The sequence below is a fragment of the Sminthopsis crassicaudata genome, chromosome 4, assembly GCF_048593235.1.
Source record: "Sminthopsis crassicaudata isolate SCR6 chromosome 4, ASM4859323v1, whole genome shotgun sequence".
Taxonomy (NCBI): Eukaryota; Metazoa; Chordata; class Mammalia; order Dasyuromorphia; family Dasyuridae; genus Sminthopsis; species Sminthopsis crassicaudata.
The window spans coordinates 366,329,075-366,355,307 of NC_133620.1; the positions used below are offsets into that span (position 1 = coordinate 366,329,075).

At 36.1% G+C, this 26,233-nt stretch overlaps 1 protein-coding gene across 3 annotated transcripts in view; it reads right to left on the reverse strand.

The window, feature by feature from the left end:
- Positions 1–21,621, reverse strand: part of TRIM37 (tripartite motif containing 37) — a 92,256-nt gene extending 70,635 nt beyond the window's left edge. For all 3 annotated transcript variants that reach the window (XM_074261950.1, XM_074261949.1, XM_074261948.1), the window contains exons 1-7: positions 20,984–21,621; positions 19,106–19,207; positions 13,795–13,835; positions 12,320–12,436; positions 6,517–6,604; positions 5,078–5,200; positions 2,484–2,607 (exon numbers count right to left, since the gene is read on the reverse strand). In XM_074261950.1, coding sequence (XP_074118051.1) covers positions 2,484–2,607; positions 5,078–5,200; positions 6,517–6,604; positions 12,320–12,436; positions 13,795–13,835; positions 19,106–19,207; positions 20,984–21,004 — 616 coding nt within the window. In that variant the 5' untranslated portion in view covers positions 21,005–21,621. The remainder of the gene's footprint in view (positions 1–2,483; positions 2,608–5,077; positions 5,201–6,516; positions 6,605–12,319; positions 12,437–13,794; positions 13,836–19,105; positions 19,208–20,983) is intronic.
- Between the last annotated feature and the right edge of the window lie 4,612 nt (positions 21,622–26,233).

Genomic DNA, 26,233 nt, shown 5'->3' on the forward strand with positions numbered 1-26,233 from the left:
CCCAGAAAATGACTGGAAATAAAAGCAAGGGGCATCAATAAAACTTATTTTCAAATAACAAGTTATTGGAGTCGATGGCATTAGATGAAAATTCTTCTGCTGAATGCAATTCTCTCTTAAAAAGAAATGTGGATTCAGAGGATATTCATCTTTATTTGACAGTAAGTTAACAGGGACAAATAATACAACCACAAGTGAAAAACAAAGACTAACTAAAAATCTACAGAGTTGCCTGTCAGAATGTTATGCTTGCCCTGCATTTTAAATCCATTTAGTCATATGAGGAAAAATAAAAATGAAAACAAATGATAGCTTATAAATTTATACCATTTGAATTAATTGGCACAAAAGTAAGGAGGTATTGGTAAATTGAACACCTTTAAGACACTTTTTACAAATGACATGAGAAAATTAAAATTTTGATGACAAGGTAAAAGGAATGTCCAGAACTCTAGAAAGCCAAGAGAAGCAGATAAAAAAATTATCTGACCTAGAAAACTTTAATCAGTATTGGGATATGGACTGTAACATACAGTTGTTTAAAAGTACAGTTCATAAATAAAGATTTGTTACTTCATTTAACAGTTACCAGATTCTTCTTAAAAACCTATTTTTAGAGGCAGCTAAATGATGTAGTGGATAAAGCACCAGCCCTGAAGTCAGGACGACCTGGATCTAAATCTGATCTTGGACACTTAACACTTTCTAGCTGTGTGACCCTGGGCAAGTCACTTAGACCCAATTGCCTCAGAAAAAAAAAAAAAAAAAACAAACCAAAAAACCTATGTTTAATCCTATATTTAATTCTAGGCTTCATAATTTAAGAATATAGAAACCTTATATGGGAAGAAAGGAATACAAGGAAAAAAATTAGAGTGACAAGTGAGACAAAAAACTTATAGAACCTAAATTTTTTTATCATGAGCAGGGTTTCTTAAACTTTTTACATTGGTAATCTGTTTTTGACCCAGAAATGTTTATATGACACTGGGTAACAGGTATATAAAATAGGTATACAAAGCAAACATTTACTGATAATAAGTCATAATTTTATGACCCTCCATATTCAATTATGAGAACCCATTAATTCAATACAATTAAGTCAATATAAGACATATGAACTCTTTTTTCTCCCTGTCTTAATACAATCACACAACTGTCTATCCAGGATCACAGAGCTAGAAGGGCCCTCAGAGATGCCTCCATCAAGTGTAATTCCTTTATTTTACAGGTAAGGAAGTCGAGGCCCAAGAAGACTAAGTGACTTGCTCAAGGTCACAGAGGCAGGAGGCTTCAGACATGTTACTCTCAGGTCAGTTAGTGTTCAGACCAACCCACCTCTTGCACTTGGATGATTCCCAAGCACTTTCACAAACTATCTCATTTGATGATCACAAAAACATAGGGAGGTCAGTGATATTAACATTTTCTAGAAAGGAAACTGAGGTTCAATAAGTTAGCTATCCTCAATTTAAGAACTATGATCAAAGAGTTATCAAACTGTGCATACGCTTTGATCCAGCAGTATTACTACTGGGCTTATAGCCCAAAGAGATTTTAAAGAAGAGAAAGGGACCTGTATGTGCAAGAATGTTTGTGGCAGCCCTCTTTGTAGTGGCCAGAAACTGGAAACTGAGTAGATGCCCATCAATTGGAGAATGGCTGAATAAATTGTAATATATGAATATTATGGAATATTATTGTTCTGTAAGAAATGACCAACAGGATGATTTCAGAAAGGTCTGGAGAGACTTACATGAACTGTTGCTAAGTGAAATGAGCAGGAGCAGGAGAGCATTATATACTTGAATAACAATACTATATGATGATCAATTCTGATGGACGAGGCTCTCTCCAACAATGAGATGAGCCAAATCAGTTCCAAGAGAGCAGTAATGAACTGAACCAGCTACACCCAGCGAAAGAACTCTTGGAGTTGACTATGAACTACATAGAATTCCCAATCCCTATATTTTTGTCTGCCTACATTTTTTACTTCCTTCACAGGCTAATTATACACTATTACAAAGTCTGATTCTTTTTGCATAGCAAAATAACTGTTTGGACATATATTATATTTAACTTATACTTTAACATATTTAACATGTATTGGTCAACCTACCATCTTGGGGAAGGGGTGGGGGGAAGGAGGGGAAAAGTTGAAACAAAAGGTTTTGTAATTGTCAATGCTGGAAAATTACCTATGCATAAAATGTTTGTAAAACTAAAATAAATAAATGAGTGAGTTGAATAAATAAATAAAAAAGAAGTTAGCTATCCTGCCAAAAGTCATGACTGTAAATGCTGGCCCCAAACCACCAGGCAGGAACTCTTTCAATGGGGCCATCCTTTCTTGTTTTAAAAGGGTATACTCACATAATGTGCCACATCACCACTTTGTGGAGATTTAAAATAATTTTCCAATAAATATTAAAAGAGGAATAATAAGGTATAATAAGTCAAAACTTGCAAGAAGCACTTACCCATTAATGTTATAAGTTTATTCTTCAGCTGTGTATCTAAACGTGCAATCATCATCTCTACTGCATTTCTAATTTCTCGAACACGTTCATCTTTTGCACTTCGTACTGCCTCTACATTTCTTTCCTAAGGGATTAACAAGTTATTTTGAAAATGTCAACAAAAATAAATATAACTTGCAAACCAATGTTTCTTTTTCCTTTTTTTTTTTTTGAATTTATAAACCAAAACTTATTTCGTCAACAATAAGATAATATAATAAATAATATAATTATGCTGCTTTAGATTTGATAAGAATTTTACATGCATTATTTCTTTTGAGTTCCACACCAACTCTAAGAAGTAAATATTATTCTCATTTTAAAAATTAGAGACTAAGTCCACAAGGAGTTAAAGAATATATTCATGGTTATGCAATCAGTAGGTATTGATGGCAGAATTCAAATGCATACCTTACCAACTCTGAGTCTAAGACAAATGCTAATCAATTTTTCTTGAAGACTAGTAACTACCAAAACCTATAAATAAAAATATATGCCTGCCTTTGAGAATCCAGGGTTATCTTCATGCCATGGCAAGTTTCATTTCTGACTCTATTTCCCTCACACAGGATGTGCTTAATAAATGTTTGTTGACTGATCAGAGTAGGGATTTGGTGGGGTGGAGGGAATGGGGGGTTGGAGAGTAGAGTGAAGAGTGGAAGGGGAGAATTAGCATTTATATAGCATCTGTTATGCGCCAGGCACTGTGCTAAATACTTTATAAACATTATCTCATTTGATCTGTTGTTATTTTACAGCTGAAGAAATTGAGTCCAAGGCCATATCTGAACTCAGATGATCTTTTCTCACTCCGGTTCTAGTGTTCTATCTCCGACTAATCATACTAAAGTATAGTACTTTAAAAAATACTATATTCTAACTCAGAAGAGCTAAAAGTACATCTCCTTACCAGAGATTTAGCTGTTCCCTCAGGAACTATGGAGAAAAAGAGTTGAGGGAACTAACAATTACTTGAATTTCTAAAGGTTTAATTACCACTTCCCACTAATTAGGCTAGGAAAAGAAAGAATAATTGTTCCTATGGAAGGTCAGAGGCCAGAGATTTTAATACAAGTGCTGCCTCTTTGTAGTTCCATAAATTTAAAGAGTTCACAAATTAAGAAATATTTGTAGATTATAACATGGTTCTTCAAGTCCTTTAAAATTTCAGTATGTGCATTGTTGGTGAAGTTGTGAATGGGGATTCTGGAGAGCAATTTGGAACTGTCAAAAAGTTGTCAAGCTGAGCAGTGTTACTATTGGGCTTATCTCCAAAGAGATTTTTAAGAAGAAAAAGAGACCTGTATGTGCAAAATTGTTTGTGGCAGCCCTTTTCGTAGTGGCCAGAAACTGGAAACTGAGTGGATGCCCATCAATTGGAGAATGGCTGGGTAAATTGTGGTATATTACTATGGCATATTACCGTTCTGAAAGAAATGACCAACAGGAGGAATATAGAGAGGTTTGGAGAGAATTACATGAACTGATGCTAAGCGAAATGAGCAGAACCAGGAGATCATTATACATGTCAACTACTATATGAGGATCAATTCTGATGGAAGTGGCTATCTTCAACAATGAGAGGATCCAAATCAGTTCCAAATTGATCAGTGATGAATAGAACCAGCTACACCCAGAGAAAGAACACTGGGAAATGAGGGTGGACCACAACATCTTTATACTCTTTCTGCTATTGTTTGCTTGCATTTTTGTTTTTCTTTCTTTGTGCAGCAAGATAACTGTATAAATATGTATACATATATTGTATTTAACATATATTTTAACATATTTAACATGTATGGGATTACCTGCCCTCTAGGGGAGAGGGAAGGAGGGGAAAAGTTGGAACAGAAGTTTGTGCAAGGGTCAATATTGAAAAATTACCCATGCAGATGTTTTGTCAATAAAAAGCTGTAATAAAAATAAATAATTTCAGTATCGTAGAAATTATAAGTGAAGATACCTGGTATATGAAGATACAAAAAAATTTAACAAAATAAATCAGTCTTTATATATAAGACATTGTTCTAGACACTAGGAATTCAAAGATTTTTTTAAAAATAAAACAAAACAGTCCCTACCTACAAGCAACTTACCTTCTATTAAGGGAGACACAAGGTGATTTGAGAGGAAAAGGGCCTCACAATGAGGAAAAGAGATCTGGAAAGATATTATGGAAAAGGCAGGGCTTGTGTTTTGAAGTAAACTAGAGATTCTAAAAGGCATAAGAAGGAAGTACATTACAGGTATGAGGGATAGCTTATGCAAAAGAACAGAGATAGGAGTTGGAATATGGATATAATAAGGAAGAATAAGGAGATCAGTAGTTCTGCTGGACCATATACTATTTTCATGTAGCACAGAGTACATGAAGTGGAATAAAGTATAATTAGACTGGAAAAGTAAACCGACGCCAAATTGTTAAGAGCTCATGCCATCTTAGAGATAACAAGAAACTAGAGGTTTTTATTAAACAAAGGAATTATGGGGAAATCACTTTGGCAGTTCTGTAGAAGATAAATGAACATAAAGACTTTTTTTAGGTCTATCCTTACCACTTCTTGAACCAAGCTTATTAATTCCATGAGGCGTCGACGAAGTTTTGCTACCTCTTCATTCACTTTAGTGACATGTTGCTCATAAATTTCCGCCAAAGGTTTAAAAGTGTGTCCACCATGCTATTTAAATCAAATAAGAAAAGTATCTTTAGACTATTTTAAGGTTCTGCAAGATCATCCTTTGGACATAAGTTAGAACATACTCAAAACTAAATTTCAGCTTTGTAGATTTCTTTAATATTATTAAAACAGGTAATTTTTTTTTAATTCACCTTATCTGCATCAAGGCTCCTAAACAAATGACTAGATTTTAACAAACATCTTCACATGTGCCCAGATCATCAGCAAGGAATTCAATGCACAAGATTAACCTAAGCAAGAGATTCTATTTTTCACACCATTTTTGGAGATCAAATATTCATACAAATTGATTATAAATTTAGAGTGTTACTTTTGCCTGCTAAAAAAAAGAGAAATTTAAAAAATCATCACACAACCAGTTTTTTTGGTTAAAATCCAAAACAATTTCTTATCACATTCTAGTTCTTAAATAGAAGTTGGAATGATTAAATTTCTGTTACAATGAGCTGCTCTCTGGCATTGTATAAGAAGAACGATCTGCTTTAGTGAACACTTAGTTACAAGCTTTAAGAGGTAACAGTAGAAAGTCAAGAAAGCACAGAAAAGGATGGTGGCATATTTAAACACCAAGTTGGAAGAACTTGAGTTTTCCTAATCTGCATATTTAATATTCAATTATAGGAAAGGTTCATGGAACATAACAGTACTTGGGATCTTCCTAAAATTATCTTCCTAAAATTTAAGTAATTATCTTCCTAAAATTTAAGTAATCACATATACACACACAGTCTCTTTCTCTGATAGATAAGGCAATATATCCAGAAATGTGGCATCTAAAAGAAGCAGCTTGCCATAATACACAGACAGCTGACCTCAGGATAAAATCTGGGACCAAATCTTACCTCTGACACATAGTAGGTGTTTATGTGACCATGGTCAAATCACTTAATCTTTTAGAATTTTCAAGTAACATAGAGACTCAAACAATGAAAATTATTTATAGTAGGTGTTTATATGACCATGGTCAAATCACTTAACCTTTTAGAATTTTCAAATAACATAGAGACTCAAACAATGAAAATTATTTTGCCTAAGGTCAGTAAAGTAATTTCAGCACAAAGGCTCAGATATTCTGACTCCAAGTTTAGTGCTTTTCCCCCAACACTTCTTCATAATAACTGAATTGAGGTTACACTAGCAAATGTGGGAAACACTCACTTCTAGGCTAATCAATAAATAAAATTAATAAGGTAGTGTTTAATAAAATATGGTATTAGTTCAAAAAGTTTAATATCTATATGAGGAACAATACATACGCACACAAGAAAAATAATATGCTTGATTTTTCTACTCACCATTCCTCCCCAAAGTGCACATTGATGGCAGATACATTTCTTACAAGTCCAGCAGAATACACTAAGCTTTTCATGGTGATTTTCACATCTATTTTTTAAATGGAAAAGAGAAATATGCAGTTGAAAATTCTTAAGATTTTTCTCCAAAAATCAGACATATTTCAGGCAAATGTCAAGGAATATAGCATAAAAGTCCTGCTTTACATATATTTCTATAGCTTTAAGGTACTTCTAAACTTTAAGTAGGCTAGAAAAATCATTTTTAATATCATAATTTTTTGTTAATAGTCTAAATTAGCCCTTTAAAAACCATATGCCAACTTCCAAAACAGGACCATAAAGACAAAATCTTCATTATCAGAAGTTGATGATTCTAAGGAAGAAAAAAATTATCTTACCATCAAAGATGTTAAACTGGCTTTTATTCATTTCTAGATATGGACATTATCTATGATACCATGTACCAAGCTTTCACTACTACTTCCCAACTTGAATCTTTCAGATTACCTGATCCCTTTTTTTTGTTTGCTATACTTTTATTAAAATTTTTAAAAATTATTTATTTTTACCATTTTGTTTTTCTTAAAAAATTGAGTTCCAAATTATTTGCATTCCCCAAGTAGCCTCTTCCTTATCCATCAAGGAAGCAAGCAATATATGGTATCAATTATCTATGTGAAGTTCTGGAAAAAATACTTCCATGTTAACCCATGGAATTAAATTTTAACCATGTTGTTCCCTCCCCCCCACACACACACCCAAAAAAGGAAAAGAAAGTAGGGGGAAGGGAAAGAAAAAAGTATGCTTCAATTTTAACTCAAAGTTCATCAGGTCTTTTTGTAGGTAGAGAGCAGTTTTAGTCATAAGTTCTGTTGGATCACTGGATGGAACTGTTGTGGATCACTGGACCACTGATCTGTTGATCAGAATAGCTAAGTATTTCAGAGTTTATCATTACAATATTGGTGTTACTAAGCACAATGTTCTCCTGCATACTTCACTTTGCATCAATTCATATAATTCCTATCCAATTTTTCTCAATCAATCCCTCTCATAATTTCTTATAGACCAATAATTTTCCATCACAATCATACAGCACTTGCTCAGCCATTTCCCAATTAATAAGTATCGCCTCAATATCTAATTTTTTGCCATCAAAAATAGAGCTACCGATAAATATTTGTCTATGTAGGTCCTTTTCCTCTGATCTCTTTGGGACAGAGACCTAATAATTGTGTTGCTGATCAGAGTATGCAGTTTTATAGCCTTTGAGCAAAGCTCCCAATTGTCCTCCAGAATGGTTGAACCAGTCCCCTAATCCATCAATAATCAATAATCTATTATTGTACCTATTATCCCCTTCAGTATTTGTCATTTTCCTTTTGTCATGTTATCCACCTGATGGTTTTGAGTGGTACCTCAAGAGTTTTTAAATTTGCATTTCTCAAATCAATAATTATTTAAAACATGACAATTGATAGTTTTTTCTTCTTCCAAAAATTGTCTTATATCCTTCTTTATCATTTATCAATTAGGGAATAGATTTTATAATTTTGGCTTAGTGGTCTACATATTTAAGAAATGAGTCTTTTATTAACAGAAACCTCCTACCAAAAATGTTTTCTAGTTCAGATTTCCTTCTAATTTGTGTCATATCGTTTCTATTTGTGCAAAACTTACTTTCAAGTAATCAAAATTATTCATTTTATCTTCCATGATCCTCCCTATTTCTCATTTGTTCATTAACTCTTTCCTAATCCCTGAATCAGATAAATTTCTCCAGGGTCTCCTAATTTACTCTAATATCACTCTTCATGTCTCAATTATGCACTCATTGAATAAAAAAACTAAGGGAAAAGTTTTATAGCCAGTGTTTCTAATAAAGACTTCATTTTTAAAATATAGAGAGAAGTGACTCAAACTATAAGTCTATATGACTTATAAGTCATATAGACTATAATGTAATTATAAGTGTATAAGTATATATGTAATTATAATTATAATAATATATGTAATATAATTATAAGTATATATGTAATTATAAGTCATTCACCAAAGAACTAGAAATTGAGTGTATGTCCATCAGAGAATGTTCTAACATACATGAGATATACACATACCTACATCTATTATTGTACCTGTAGACAAGTTTGTTATATGAAAATAATGGAATATTATTGTTCTGTAAGAAACGAAGAGTCTGGAAATACTTATATGAACTGTTTCTAAGTGAAGTGAGCACAATCAAGAGAATACTGTACACAGTAACAAGATTATGTGATGGACTTGGTTCTTTTCAACAATGAAGTAATTCAAGGAAATTCCTAAAACTTGTGATGAAAAGAGCTACCCACAACCAGAGAGAGGATTAGGGGGTTTAAAGCATAGTGTTTACATCTTTTTGTTGTTTGTTTTTTTCCTTCCTCATGTCTTTTTTCCCCTTTTAATCTGATTTTTCTTGTATAGTATGACAAATAAGAAAATATGTTTAGAAGAATTGCACTTATAATCTATAGTGGATTGTTTGCTATCAATCAAGGTGAGGAGAGAAAGGAGAAAAAATTGCAACACAAGGTTTTGTAAAGGTGAATGGTTTGGTAAAGGTGAATACTAAAAGCTATCTTTGCATGTATTTGGAAAAATAAAATACTATATAAAGAACATATATAAAGAACATAAGGTATTCCTCAAATGATAAATGGTCAAAGGATATGAGCAATTTTTAGACAAGGAAGTTAAAGCCATTTCTAATAATATGAAAAAATACTCTAAATCATTTTTGATTAGAGAATGATACAATTTAGATTAGAGAAATGCAAATTAGGACAACTCTGAGATATCACTTCACACCTCTCAGATTAGTTAATATGACAAGAAAAGATGATATACATTGGAGGAGATGTGGGAAAACTGGGACACTAATGAATTTTTGGAGGGATTGAAAAATGATCCAACCATTCTGGAGAGCAATTTGGAACTATGCTCAAAGGGCTATAAAATCATGCATATTTTTTGATCCATCAGTACTATTACTGAGTCTGTATCCCAAAGAGATGACAAAAGAGGGGAAAGTGTAAAAGTTTGTAAGCAGCTCTTTTTGAGTGGCAAGGATCTGGAAACTGACTGGATGCCCATCAGTTGGGGAATGGCTGAATAAGTTATGGTATATAAACATAATGGAATATTATTTTTTTTACAAGAAATGATGAGCAACTGATTCAAAAAAGCCTGGAATGACTTCCATGAACTCATGCCGAGTGAAGTGAGCAGAACCATGAGAACAGTGGTGGACTTGCCTCTTCTCAACAATGAGGTGATTCAAGTCAATTCCAATAGACTTGAGATGGAAAGAGCCCTTGGCATCCAGAGAGAGAAAACTATGGACGCTGAATGTGGATTGAAATATAGTATTTTCACCTTTTTTTAATTGTTGTTGTTTGTTTGTTTGTTTTCCTTTCTCATGGTTTTTTCCCCTGTGATCTGATTTTTCTTGCACAACATGACAAATGTGGAAATGTTTTAAAAGGACTATATATATATATATTTGATCTATACCAGACTGCTTCTGTCTTGGAAAGAGAAGAGAGGAAGGGAGAAAAATTTGGACCTCAAAGTTTTACAAAAATGAATGCTGAAAATTATCTTTACATATTTGGAAAATAAAATACTTTTGAAAAAGTAATAATAATAAATCACTTAATTAAGCACCCATTTTGATAACACCTAGGTATAAAGTGTGAGATGCTTGTCTACACCTAGTCTCTGTCAAATGGCTTTCCAGTTTTCCCAGCAATTTTTGTCAAATTATTCTTGTCCCCAACTTTGGGATTATCAAACACGCATTTACCATGGACATTCTGTGGACAAATTTTGCTTTAGGATTTTTATGTTCTAGACAGCATGTGTGTGTAAGACATGTAGGTATGTGTATATCTCATGTATGTTAGAACATACACGATAAATTAGACCTATTATATACATATGTGTATTGCAATATACAGATAAATAGTTTATTAAAGGCCTGGTTCACACATACTAATTCACATAAACGTGGCTAACTGCATGCAGTATTACTATGCTGCATCAAAGGAAATACACAAGGCATTTTTCTCTCTCTGAAAGAGACACTGCTCTAGTTTAGTATTTTAGCACAAACATTTCATTTAGTAATAAGGTACTGAACCATCAGTGAACCTTTGAGTGAGCATGTTTCCATATATTTGATTACTCCTTAGTCTGAATAGTAAATGAAGTATTTTTCGGTTTTTCTTAGTCATTTAAGTGTTTTGGCTAACAAAATGCCAATAAGCAGAAGGATGAAGAGAAAAAACATTTAAAAACTGGGCACTTTAAAAGTGAAGAGTCAGAAATAATCACATAGCTCCAGACTGGTATATATGATATACTAGAAATTTTAAAAAGGAAAGGACTTTGAAGATTTTGATTTGTAGTTAAGGAAACTTGCACTAAAAATTAAATAACTTGCCCCCATTTTAATTTTTACCATGAGTATTTCTTTATTTATGAAAATTCTTCTTATTCTAGTTCAGTTAATATTTTTGGAAAAAATTTAATGTTTCCACCTTCCAAGAGAGCAAAAAGAAATCTCACAAGAGAAATCTCACAAGTTAATTTCTGAAGCCTCTTCAGCTCTAAAATGGAGATCCTACAAATATCTATAAAGCAGACATACCAATAACAAGCAAGTTATTCTACTCTTCCAAAGTCCTGAGTTTGAATCCTATCTCAGATATTCCTCCTCTCTGTTTTCACTTCTATAAAATGAGGATAATAAAAACATGCTTCACAAGGCTAAATGAAAACAATACACGTAAAATATTTTATAAACCTTAAAGTAAAATAAAAATATTTGCTAGGATTAGTATAAGAATTCATGAATTTGTAAAAGCTTTAAAGAATTTCCAAGGGTCGAGATACAAATTCTCTAACTTTCCTAGACGCTCTTGCAAGCAAAAACAAAAACACCAATACCCTCTTATAATATTATATCTATGTCACAGGACTTCAATCTGAAAAATGTAAAGATCACAACTTCTCAGTTATCAATATTCCTCAAATTAGTACCAAGGAACTGCCAGTTAGAAAACAATCTTTACCAATGCAGATCTGCCCCTGCCTGCTGCCACGGGGCCCTGAGTCAATGTGTGTCAAAAGTGGGACTTAAATCCAGATCAGTTTAACTCTAAGACCAATTCTTTAGCAATTCACCATACTACCTCTCAATACAAATACACAGCCCCCAATTAGAGTTTTGTGATATTACCAGCACTTGTACTAAGAGTGGGACTAGGTCAAAGTTAACAGTTAAGGTCAAAGAGTTAACAGAGTAGTGTCTTTAAAAAGATTAGATAGTTGGTAGTGTAATCTAAGAATCCTTTTTACCCAAAAGGGTTAAAATACACTTTGGGGAGTTTCCTCTCTAAAAAGCAACTGAAAATGTTTTATTTTCTGATCACTGCAATAAGCAATCATGACTTCAGAAGGTCAATAATTAAACATGCAACTGACCTCTTATAAATTATTTTGATATTTATTTGTAAAAAGGGTAACACAAATAGTAAGAGATTTTTTTAAAAGACACATCAATAAAACATTTTAAAGTATATACAACAAAAACAAATCCATTTGTCATGAAAATGTAAAATTTTAATATACTCAAAAACCCATACTTAATAGATTCATATACAAAACTTTTTTGTTCTGTATATACTGAAATGGTTATTATTAACTAAATTAATAATAAAAGAAAACCAAAACTTTCCCCCAGAATGATTTTACATACTTGTCCTTTTCATTTTCTTCATGTTTGGTGAGACTGCAAAGTTGAAGAGTGTCAAGTTGCTGGGTAACCTCTTCCGCCCAACGACAGTTTACCAGTTCTCGAAGCTGGAGGGGAGCACTGAAAAAGATTGAATCTGTAGTCTATTTCAGGAACTCAGAATTTTATCATTCAAGTCAACATATAAATAAATATTTGTTACCTTTTTTTGTGTAGTTATTCATTTTCAGCAATAATTATAACATGAAAAGTGAATTAGGCTCATTTTTACTAAATGAATGTAGTATTAAAAATGTAGCCTAAGAAAGTACACAATAAAATTCTTAAATGAAAATGATGTCAAAAAGACAACTCATCATCCAAACTTAGTGACAGATCCTTCAGGGCAAAAAGGAAAAGAGACTGTTTCTTTTGCTATCAGTTAAGTATTTAGTGGATCTTAGGAGCTAGAAATACAAATAAAACAAGTTGACACTATCCCTACTCACAAGCAACTTACATCCTAATGGGTAGAGGGGAATAATAATACATAAAAGTTTTAAAACACACACACACACACACACACACACACACACACACACACAGTAGTCCAATACAAGGTAGAGTGGGAGTGGGTATTATTAACAGCTTGGAGAACCAAAATGGCTTCAGGAAGAAGACAATTCTTAAAGATGATGAGGAGGAAAAATATCTAGCAACATAAAGAAGCTATTACAAAGGCACTGAGATGCAGTGTCATGTATGAGGAAGAGTCTATTTTGCTGCACTACAGAGTACAAAAAGGAAAGTGGTGATCAGTGAGGTTGGAGATAGTTTACAGGCACACTATATCTACACTAGACTTAAAAAACATAACAAAGACATTTATATTTGACCCTCGAGGCAATAAGAAGCCATTACAATTAGCTGAGGAGGGAAGTCATGGCCTCAAAAGATAATGACTCTAGCAGAAGTGTACAGAATATAAGAAAAAACTTAAGACACTTCAGAAGCTATTGCTATAGTCTAGCCAAGAAGTAATAAGGGTTTACACTAATGTAAAAGCTATGAGTAAAGAAAAGGGGTCAGATGTTAAAAATATCTTGAAGATAGAAATAACAAGATTTGGCAAGTGATTAAATATGTGGAGTGAGGGGGAATGAGTAGTACAGGGTAATGCTGATATCATGAACCTAAGACACTAGAATGAATGATGGTGCCTTCAATAAAAATTATAAAGTCTAGAAGAGGAAAAAGTTTCAGGGAAAAGATAATTAAGTTTTACATACACTGAGTTTAAGATATCTTCACAACATCCAGTTTAAAATGTCTTCAGAGTCAACTGGTAATGTAGAACCAAAGCTTGACAGAGAGAAACTATTCTTGTAAAGTGAATACAAATGTTACGAATAAGAAATTCTCCTACATAGGTTTTAATATGTGCTCTTACCCCAATCCCTTAACTCTTAACATATTAAAAACTATATTTAAAAACTTACCGACAATGAGGACATTGAGCTCTCTGTTCTGTCAGCCAACGCTTAGGAGGCAAGAGGGGAAAAAATGTTCAGTTCCCAAAACATCAATGTTTTAAAAGTATTAAAATGTACTTTCATATTTTATATAAGTCTGTTATTAAGTTCTACTTTTTTAACAGGCTTTTTTAAAATTAAAGCTTTTTATTTATAAAACATATACATGGGTAATTTTTCAACACTGACCCTTGCAAAATCTTTTGTTCCAAATTTTCCCCTTCTTTCTCCCACGCCCTTCCCTAAAGGGCAGGTAGTCCAATACGGTAAATATGTTAAAATATATGTTAAATCCAATATATATATATACATATTTACAGTTATCTCGTTGCACAAGAAAAAATCAGATGAAGAAGAAAGGAAAAAAATGTGAAAGAAAACAAAACGCAAGCAAATAACAGAGAGTGAGAATTCTATGTTGTGGTCCACATTCTGTTCCCACAGTTCTCTGTGTAGATGGCTCTCTTCACAAGATCACAAGATCACTGGAACTGGTTTGAATCATCTTGTTACTGAAGAGAGCCATATTCATCAGAATTGATCATCATATAGTTTTTCTTGTTCCGTGTTCTCCTGGTTCTGCTCATTTCACTTACCATCAGGTCATGTAGATCTCTCCAGGCCTCTCTGAAATCAACCTGCTGGTCATTTCTTACAGAACAATAATATTCCATAGCATTCATAACCATAATAAAGTCATTCTCCAATTGATGGGCATGCACTCATTTTCCAGTTTCTCGCCACTACAAAAAGGGCTGCCACAAACATTTTTGCACATGTGGGTCCCTTTCCCTCCTTTAAGATCTCTCTGGGATATAATCCCAGTAGAAACATTGCAGGGTCAAAGGGTATGCACAGTTTGTTAACTTTTTGAGCATAGTTCCAAAATGCTCTCCAGAATGGTTGGATCCATTCAAAAGTCCAACAACAATGTATCAGTGTCCCAGTTTTCCCACATCCCCTCCAAAATATTTCATTATCATTTCTTATCATTTTAGCCAATCTGACAGGTGTGTATTGGTATCAGAGTTGTCTTAATTTGCATTTCTATGATCAATAGTGATTTGAAGAACCTTTTCATATGACTACAAATGGTTTCAATTTCTTCATCTGAAAATTGCTCGCACAATAACTATATGGACATGTATACATATATTGTGTTTAACATATACTTTAACATATTTAACATGTATTGGTCAACCTGCCATCTGGGGGAAAAGGTAGGGGGAAGGAGGGGAAAAATTGGAACAGATGATTTTGCAAGGGTCAATGCTGAAAAATTACCCATGCATATATCTTGTAAATAAAAAGCTATAATAAAATTTTTTTTTAAATTGTCTGCTCATATCCTTTGACCATTCATCAATTGGAGAATGATTTGAATGCTTATAAATTTGAGTCAATTCTCTCTATATTTTAGAAATGAGGCCTTTATCAGAACCCTTGAATATTAAAAAAAAAAAAAAAATTTCCCAGTTTATTTATATTCTGGGGCCCTGTAGTGCTCTGTGACTTCATGTTGTCTACTTAGTAGTGTAATAAATGAGCACCTGTTCACCCTGACCATTTATAGAGAACCCTCATCTGTTTAGATTCTGCATAGGATGTCTTCCATGACAGTGGCAAATAACTCTGACAAGCATATGTCCCCTCTGTTTTAGTCTCACTTAAAGGTGATCATCATAAGATGTTTGAGCATAATTTTCTTTGTGGTTACATATATTGGTGAATTTTACAATATTTTAAATGTGCATGGGATAGTGCAGTGGATAGTCAGTAAATAATTATTAAGTGGCTGTTTAGTACTAGGCACTATGAGAAGTATAGATGATATAAGAAATAAAGTCAGGAAGACCTGGGTTCAATTCCACCCTAAAGATATTTTCCTATCTGTGCGTGAACCTGGGCAAGCCACTTAACCTCTTATTGTTTCAGTTTACTCAGCTATAAAATGTAAACAATAGAAGAGAATTTCAAAGTCATGTTTCAAAGAACAACAGTATGGAGCATTTACATAGCACTTTGAAGGTTTACAAAGAGTTTTATAAATGTAAACAACTATGTTCAAACAAGGATATGTATCCTTATTTGTCAAGGATAAAAATGGAAATAATCTCAGAGGGAAGGCACTACAATTAAATATAAGGGCTGATTGGGTAAGTATCTTTGTATGTAACACTGAATATATTTTCAGACTTTTTTTGTGTATTCACTACTTAGGCTCATTTTTTTTTCTCTTCCTTTTTTTCCCCCTTAAAAAATAGCTCTGAGAAAAGGGAAAACAAATGAGAAGGGATGCTAGAACAGATTCAGATGATATGTGAACAAATAATAATTTTTTAAAATTTTAGTCTATGTACATATATAATCTATATCAGACTGCTTGGCCTCTTGGGAAGGTGGGAAGGGAAAAAAAATTGGAACTCAAAATCTTACAAAAATGAATGTTCAAAACTATCTTTATATGTAATCATAAAAATAAAATATCACTGAAAATTTTAAAAATAAAATAATAACCAAAATGAAATTTAAAAAAAAAAAAAATCTTCAATCAGCTAGCCTAAAATCATACTTTACATCTCTCTACCCAGCACAACTGAGCACTGGCCATGTTACTGTATGACATTCCCACCCTATCCTGCTTTCTACCTCTGGCTCTGGGATGAGTAATCAAATCAATATTTTCACCATTCCCGGAAAGGGGTGGACATTCAAATGCTCAACAATCGTCTCCTCCCTTCGACTTACATGAACTTATGCTGAGTGAAATGAGCAGAACCAGGAGATCATTATATACTTCAACAACAATACTATATGAGGATGTATTCTGATGGAAGTGGATATCTTCGACAAACAGAAGATCTAATTCAGTTCCATTTGACCAATGATGGACAGAATCAGCTACACCCAGAGAAGGAACACTGGGAAATGAATGTGGACTACTCTCATTTTTGTTTTTCTTCCCAGATTATTTTTACCTTCTGAATGTAATTCTTCTTGTGCAACAAGAGAACTGTATGGTTCTGCACACATATATTGTATCTAGATATATTATAACATATTTAACATGTATAAGACTGACTGCCATCTAGGGGAGGGGATGGAGGGAGAGAAGGGAAAAGTCAGAACAGAAGTGAGTACAAGGGATAATGTAAAAAATTACCCAGGTATATGTTCTGTTAATAAAAAGTTATTTAAAAAAAAAAAAAAGCTCAGTGATAATCACCAGGTATACTAATATAAATGAAGCAATACCTTCTACTCAAGGACCTTATAAATCAAATAGAGAGAAAAAAATGATGAATAAAAAAATTTAAATTTAAATTAAAAAAAAAAAAAAAAAAACCCAATAGTCTCCTCCAACCAAAACTCTTCTCCTTGAGCACCATACCATACCCTTAAATACATGGTTTTCCTCTTTTAAACACTAAGCTCCTTGAGGGTAGGAACCATCTCACTTTTTGTATTTTTAACCTTAGGACTAAAATTTGGCATGGTAAATACTTAAGAAATGCTTTTTCATTTATGACAAATCCAAAAAGCAAAAGTTTACACTCTATTAATAGGGTCATTAAGAGTGTCAGTAAGAGATGTGAATACAAATAAGGAAAATGGTAGTGAAAGCGCTAAAAGTTGACAATGTCCAGAAAACAATGAACTATATAAAGGAAAGAAAAGGAACCCTAAAAATTTTTCATAGAACAAGTAGAGCTAAATCTCTATTGATCAGAGAAATGCAAATTAAGACAACTCTGAGGTACCATTATACCTCTCAGATTGGCTAAGATGACAGAAAAAGATAATGATGTTGGAGGGGATGTGGGAAAACTGGTACACTGATACATTGTTGGAGGAATTTTTAACAGATCCAATCACTCTGGAGAGCAGTTTGGAACTGTGCTCAAAAAAGTTATCAAACTATGCATACCCTTTGATCTAGTAGTATTTCTACTGGGATTATATCCCAGAGAGATCTTAAAGGAGGGAAAGGGACCTACATATGTAAAAAATGTTTGTGGCAGCCCTTTTTGTAGAGGCAAGAAACTGGAAAATAAGTGAGTGCTCATTAGTTGGAGAAGTGAAATGAGCAGAACTAGGAGATCATTGTACATAGCAACAAGACTATACAATATGATGGACGTGGCTCCCTTCAACAATGAGATGATTCAGACCAGTTCAACTTGTTCCATGATGAAGAGAGCCATCTACACCCAGAGAGGGGACTGTGGGAACTGAGTGTGGTTCACAACATAACATTTTCACTTTTTGTTGTTGTTTGCTTGTATTTTATTTTTGTTTCTCTTTTTCTTGTGTGGCATGATAATTACATAAATATATATGCATATATTAGATTTAATATATATCTCTACCATGTTTAATATATATTGGACTACATGCCATCTAGGGGAAAGTGTGGGGGAAGGAGGGGAAAATCAGAACACAAGGTTTTGCAAGGACTAATGTTTCAGAATTGTCCACACATGTTTTGAAAAATATAAAGCTTTAATTTAAAAAAAAAAAGACAAGGTAGAGCCTCCAAAAGGATAAAGAGTCAGAAATTGTCAAATGCCATTACAGCAAGGAAAAAGGTAATGTACAAAAGCTAAGAATACACCTTTAAAGCTTCTAGACATAGAAAATTTTGTTTTAAATGAAAATCAGACTAATGAGTTAAGGAAAATAGGATAAATTGAATCACAAATGTAAGAGAAACCTTAAGAGATAATCTGGCCTAACCTCTTCGTTTGACAGATGAGGAAGGTCATGTGGATATCAAAAAAGCTGAAGTTACTTGTGAAGATAGGTCTTAGATTCTAAGTCTCCCAATTCCCAGTATAAAGCTCTTTCTACAATACTGAAAAAAACTGGAGGAAGAAAAGGATGGTGATGACAAAAAAAAAAAAAAGATGGCTTTTGTAAAGTACTCACACTAAAGGAATAGGCAGATAAAGGTCTAAGATAAGTGAAAGGTTAAGTGTGAAGGAAAAAAAGTCATTAAGACAGGTCCCAAAGTATAATCATTACTACTTTTTCACATCATTCTGACATTCTTAGATAAGTATATACTTGAAGAATCCTATCAGTGATGTGCAAGGAAAAATTTCAATCCATGCCTTTCCCATAGATGTCTGTGATAGTAACAAAATTATCATATTGTAAAGGAATTGCAATAAACATAAAAGTCCAACAAAAAAGTGAAAAGTCCATCTTGGAAGTCAGTCAGAAGTCTCCTTAAGTACATGTCCAGATATAACTCATAAGCTAGAATAGAACTTACCCGAATGCAGCTGAAACAACAAAGCTTGGAACAATGTGGACATAGACGTGCATCACGCAACTTCTCCATACAAATGAAACATCGGAAAACTTCAGCAATACTCTATGAAAATAAATACAACCATGATACAGAGTTTCTATCATATTAAACAAATGAATCATAATACATGACTTAGTGATATCTTATTAGGAATTCTAAACGTGTTTTATAAAAGATTCTACCTAAACAATTCAACAAACATTGAGCAGATATCTACTACATGCATGGCAGTGTGCTAGATACTGGAGATTCTGGGACCAAAAGAAAAAGACCTTAATATCAAGAATTTATATTTTTTGGGATAGGGGTTCCCAGCCTGCTACAAATGTTGCTCCACGAAGTAGGAGAACCTTGTCAAGGGGATGGGGATAATATTTGGTAAATAAATGTATTAGTCTATTGAAATAGTTTAATAATGTTAATGAAAAAAGGAGTGGATTGAGGGGAGCAGAGTAGGAAAAGCAGGAGCATCTTAAATGCATCTTAAATATCTAAGAAAGATGAAATAAAGAATAATTTATATGGCTCAAAATCAAATAAATGAGGTTAGATATTAAACTTTTCATTTTGGGCAAAAAGAATATCAACAATCTAATAAAAACTGATCCAATTAATCCAGATAATAACTAGCGATTCCAAACTGATTTCCAATCAATCAAGTTAAAAATTATGGGTATCTCTTTGGTGAACCTGATTATGCATTTACAAAGCTTTAGTTTCCTTTATAAACAACTTGTCTTTAAGAATCAGGATTCTCAGTCCTGTTCTCGATTAAATGTAAAGAAAAAAAAAAAAAAACAGGAAGCTGATATCTCTCAAAAACTGTACCAAAAATAAAACTGGTCTCACTAATATATCTTAATATGTTCGCCCCAAACCCCTGATTAATTTTATGATACTAAAAAGGTTATGTATCAAATACAAGCTTTCTTTATAAGAAACTAATTTCTATTTCATTTCTTATGTGCATATTCATAGTTAATTCTAGAATTTATTTCCTCTCATACTGAATGGAAAGCTTACTGAAAACCAAGGGAAATGAGGACTCAATGCAAAAAGGTTGGAGATAGAATAGAACATAAAGGAAGTGTATGGGGAATAGCTTTGTTAACAGAGCTGCAACGTAGTATAGGGAAAACAGCTAAGAGGACAGTAGGAGTGCAATAGCAATTACATGAACTGGAGTCAAAGAAAAGAAAATCTTTGCTCTCAATGAATGCATTTTCCTCAACGACAATTTGTCGCTCAAGGACATATTCTGGAGTTAAAACCCGCCTTTTCCGAGAATATACATAAAAATAAGTTATCTTTTTTGCTCATTTTCCCCCCCTCCAAGGGAAAAGTAACCAGGAGAAAGAGGCTAATATCAAATGTTGGTTTTCCTTGCCTCGGGCTAATGTAGGGCACCTTGGAGTCCAAATTTCAGCACCTGTTTAACATCACCTGGGGACAAATAATTCTGAAAATTTTACCAGACAAACAAAAAAGTAAAATGCTTGCTCGCTCACTGAAGGTGAATTAGGGCACCTGTATGAACCGGATGCACAAGGTGCGGGGCAACAAGAACATCATCAATTTCTGGTCAGAGATTTTTTTTGCAAAGGCACCTCTGGGGAAGGAGGAGCAGATGCGCATCCCGCAGACTGCGGCAGTTTGGGGGAGAGGGGCGTGGCGCTGGAAGGCAAGCAAGCCAGGCTCCTTTGGAGAACCTGACACGCCCCCCTCATAAGAGTGTGTGTGGGTGGGGGAGCTGCCCAGGTGAGGGGCTTAGGATCAAGTCCCCCTCCCCTCCTTGCTGCCTCCCTCCAGAGGGTAGTGACGTCGCCCCTCTTCTCTCACCTCCACGCTCTGCTCATCCATTGCCTCTAGCTCCCGCCAGGCCCCGCGGTAGCCCGCGGATTCCGTCGTTGTCCCACACCAGGTGTCAGAACCAGGTCGCCAGGTCCGGTTGGCCAGAGAGAACAGCGCGATGCTGGGATGGGGGTTACGGGACGCGGGTACACCCCGTCCCACTTCGGCGTCCCGCCGCTCCTGCCTCCATGCCGCCTAACCCCATTTCGCCATTTTTATCCGCGCGCGCCCCACCCGGGCGCTCCTCCCTTCTCCAGTCAGCCGGCCCGCGCGCCCCGCTCAGCCCAGCCCAGCCTAGCCGGCGAGCCCGAGCCCGGGGGCGAGCGGGCGAAAAAGAGGGCCAGAGACCTAAAGCGGGCCCCGCAACGTCTCCTTTCCCCGCTCTCACGTGACAAGAGCGAACGGCTCTACCCCAACTAAGTGGTGGCGCGGGGCTGAGAGAAGGGAGTACCGAGACACCAACGGTAACCAGGGCAGCTGGTGGCTAGGGTGGCGGCGGCGAGAGGGGAGCAACGCGCATGCGTAGGAAGCCTCCGCAGGCGAGGAGAAATGTGCTCCACGCGACGCGGCGTAGCACGAGACCGACCCGCGGCTGCTGCAGTGCCGTGCGACGCCCCTCCCACCCCCAGGCCTGTAGCTTCTGGCTGAGAGCGGGGCCGTAGTTGGCTGGGAGTCCGCGCGCCCTCGGAGAGGGGCGGAGCGTGGAATACCGCAGAGGGCGGGGACTAACCGGTGACGGGCGCGGAGTGTTTCCTCCTACCCACCACTGAGACTCCAGGAAAGCGTACGGACCGAGACTCAGCGACCCTCATGGGTCTATGAGGAGTGTCCGGGATCCCCCGCTTCCTGTTACCGCGAGAAAATCGCCTTTCCGCCTGGGCCCGCCCCGCCGGGGGACGGCCGGGCGGCGCTAAGGACGCGCGGGCTTCCAGATTCCTCCCGCGCGAGTGAGCTCCCGGGCTTTCTCCGAGCTCGGCCTGGGGCCAGGCGTCTTGGCGGGGAGGAGACTATCGGGAAGGAGGTCTTGTGTCCAGCGTTAGTGCTCAAACTAAACCGACCCTGCATGGCGAATGGGACGAACGAATGAATGGGAAACAAAGCTTTGCTTGTACTTAATTCTGGTCACTCGGCCAGTGAATTGTCAGCTGAATTCCTTTCCAGCGCGCGATTACACTCTACGTGGGAAGATGGCAGCTTGTTAAGATCTATAGGAAACGAAATACTCCCCCCTCTCCCTTCTCCTCACCCATATCTCAGTGAAGCTCAGCAAATGAGGAGCAACGAAAGGGATCTGTTTATTTCATTTAAAATTCAATACCAAATGGAATGAGCGAGGAGTTTTGTATGGAACTGTAGGTCCTTGGATGTGCAGCTTTGACTTTTAGATGCACGTTTAACGTTTGATCACAGAAAGGCCCACGTTGGACGTCCTGTCTCTTGAGCTTGCCTCAGCCACTTCTAAGCCCTGAGCATCCTTTTGCCTGTTGACTTTTCCCTTTGGAATGTGAGCTACTAAAGTGCAAGAACTGTCTTCCTTTTTGCTTATATGTGTATTTTCCAACTCGGAACTCGGCCCCTTCCTGACCCTGGCCTTCATCCTAAGAACTGTAATCAAATCATACTTGCCTTTGCCTCTGGAAAAGGAGCATCTTGAACTTTATTATTCCACTCAGCTTTGGAGCCCAAAACCTTCTTAACTAATAATAGCATTCGAATAGTGCCTACTGGGTGCCACGCTTTTTACGAATATTATGCCAGTGGTCCTCAAACTTTTTAAATAGGGGTCAGTTCACTGTCCCTCAGACTGTTGGAGGGCCGGACTATAGTAAAAACAAAAACTCACACTCTGTCTCCGCCCCTCAGCCCATTTGCCACAACCCCAGGGACCCATAAATGTCCTCTTTACCTGCTGGCTATAATTTGAGAACCCCTGATTATACCCTTTGATCTTAGGTGCTATTTTTATGCCATTTTACAAGTGAAAAAACTGAGGCGTACCACAATTAAGGGAGTCGGCAAAGTCACTTGACTAGTCTGAGGCCCAGTGCCACCTAACTGCCTTCTAGCCACCACTCTATGAAAGATGTAAACTCTTTCAGGACTCTTGATTCTCAGTCCCACAGTACAACCCTGGGCATCTTATTAGGGCTTAGTCAATTAGGGAAGGAAAAGTAGGAAGAGAAGGAAGATGCTGTCAAAGAAGGCAATTACCTTTCCCCAGAAAAGGTCCCGCCCTTAAGTGGATAGAGCCATTCTTTCCAGCTCCTCCCTTCAGAACTTACTCTCTAATCCCTCTTTTGGAGGGAGGTGAGACAGCTGACAAGGAAATAGCCCAAAGCCACAGCCTCAGAGGGTCTTCCTTTCCCTTGAGTTTACCGAACTTTCCCTGCTACTGACTCTTGTCTTAAGCATCAATTTTCGTTTTATCTTTTCTCTGCATAGAATTTATTGATAGGTTTCAGCAAAATATATTTAGTTCTGCTTGAACCCCCAAAGCTGGGAGAGAAATCCCAACAGTTAGAAAAAGACTCATCGTGTGTGTGTGTGTGTGTGTGTGTGTGTGTGTGTGTGTGTGTCTCCATCTCTTTATCCCTTATCCTCTACACCCTCTTGGGCAGCTATTATGTTACTTGGGACACACATGGTGAATATTGGAGAAACAATATTTTTCCAGATGAATTTTGTTATTTTTTCTAGAGCAGTAAAATAATCCTTGAGAGCTGGATTGGTGTGACACTGAATAAGTAGATTAATTTAGGTGGTATTGTCATTTTTATTATATTAGCTCGGCCTACCCACAAGCGTTCCAATTGATTAGATCTGACTTTGTGTGGAAAGTGGAACAATTTCTTAAATAAGTGAGAAATAAGATATAGACTCGGAAGCATTTGCTGTCTTCCAGGCTTTGTGCTTAAGTTTGAGGAGCATAAATGCAAGCAAAAAGAAAAGTTTCTTCCCTCCAGGAATTCATATTCTAAAGGAAAACCACACACTAAAGAAAGTTGAAAAGGGACCCTGGGGAAGGAAGTTCTTGACACAAGGCCATGGTTTTAAAGTCCAGAAAGTCAAGAAAAGGTTAGGGAAGATAATAGGAGGTTGGCATGGTAACATCTACAAAAAGAGCCTCCAGGAACAATTTGTCATGGAGAAAGAATGGCAAGCCTTAGGGAGAAATATTTCAGGGTGAGCAGGCTGAGGTTCTTGGAATAAGAACAGGTCATTTGGCATTTCAGTAGGTTTCTCATCAGTCACCATCCTGCATTGGCTTGAGCTACAGTGTTTTCCTAGCCATCTCATCACTCTTCCTCACCTGAAGTTGTAGCAATGGTAGTGTTGAGCACCAACCAATAATTCCAGTCATTTGCCCTGATTTTCTTCCCCCTCTTTCTCAGCATCCTTGAATTGTTTGCACATCCCTTTCCTTTAGGACAAACTCCCAGTTTTTGGTTCAAAGTATTCTGGAGACTTCTGTTCTATCCTGAAGGCTTCTATCCCAGCTGCATTCCTTGGGTAAAAAAAAAAAGTTTCTACAGATGCTTTGTGCTTGTTCATTCAGGGCATCCCCCACCCAACTAAGGGAGAAGGTGGGAGGAAAGAGGGAAAAATTTGGAACAGAAAATTTGCAAGGGTCAATGTTGAAAAATTACCCATGCATATATTTTGTAAATAAAAAAATTTAATAAAAAATGTTTAAAGCATATAACAGGACTTTTTATTGCTGTATAGAATTAGAAATATAATAAAGGCTTATTAATGTAAAAAAAAATGTTGTTGAATGAAAGCAAACAGACCAAAATAAGAGTTCAAGCCCATAGCACTGAAAGAATCCCACAGCCTAGGGGTCCCCTAGAACAGTGGTATCAAATTCAAATAGAAATGGGGTCACTTATCTGTACATAAGAATATCTAAAAGCCACACACTGGCTTAATTTTAAAGGATAGTGATCTAGATTACGGTTTATGTCTTTTGTTAAATATTTCCTTATTTCATTTAAATCTGATTTCAGCAGTATTAGGGAATGTTATAGACCTTAGAACATTTGAAAAAGACATATAACAGCTACTCTCAGGGACTAAATCTGTTAGGAGGACTAGAAGTTAGAATAAGGACTCCCTGACTTTTTTTCTGTTTCTATGTAAGTAGCAGAGCTGGGGATTCAAATCCTTTGGTATAATTTTTTTTATACTATGCTGCTGGGGAATCTAGTTATTGAACTATTTTAAGTATTAAGTGCCATAATAGATCAAGGAAATATAAAAAGATGTGTTGTTGTTTTTTTAAGATGTGCTTTTTAAATTGACTTTTGTATAATGTGCCCAGTTCTCCCCCTCATCCTTTCAGAGTTCTTATCTCTGTGATAAACTAATTAATACCCATTGAGAGAAAAAAAGTATCACTGTAGACCTGAAAAGGGATTTATTTTAACCGACAAAATACAAAGGCCCAAATTCCTGCCTCTCAGTTCAATTCAACCCAACAACTGTTTCTTTTAAACATCTATTAAGTACTAACATCTTCTGGAGTCCAGAATATAAAGGCTAAAAGACCAAAACAAAACAAAAAAGCCACAACCTTCAGAGAAGTTACCTTCTGCTTTGGGAGGGACCTAGAGAGAACAAGCTCAGGGAAGGAAAAAAGAGAGACTCATACCAGTAATCCTCATGGGATGCTTACATGGATTACTAAGTGCACAGTGGAATTCCTCCCTGTGTCCTGAGACTTTCACTTTCTCCAGCTGCAGTTTGCTTCCTGCTTTTCCTGCCTTGAGTCAGGAAGGTCACAGGAGCACTTGTATCCCTCCTAATACAAAGCTGCCTGAGGTCCTCAGCTGGGAGTCATAGGGAAGTTCAGTGGGAGAGGAAGGAAAGACAAATCTCAACCCTCAGACAGAGCTGGCCCAGGGATCCTTATTTATTGCCAACTTAAACATTCAGTGCATAGTGTTTTTTACAGCAAAGAATACTGCATTGTGAATGAAAAAAAAGTTTGATATACAAAGTTAAATAAATACAAAGTCTAACCAAAGTAATTTCAAGAAAAAGAGAGCACTAATGGGCTCAGGAAAGCCTTCCTATAGGAGGTGGTGCTTTGGACAAGGCTGGTTTCTGAGAAATAGGAGTGAGCAGGGACTGCCTTCTCAACATGAAGGCTAGCTTGTGCAAAGGACTAAAAGTGGAAGGTGGTATACCATGTTTAGTGAAGGTGCCAGAATGTCCCAGAAAGGTAGAGGGCACCCA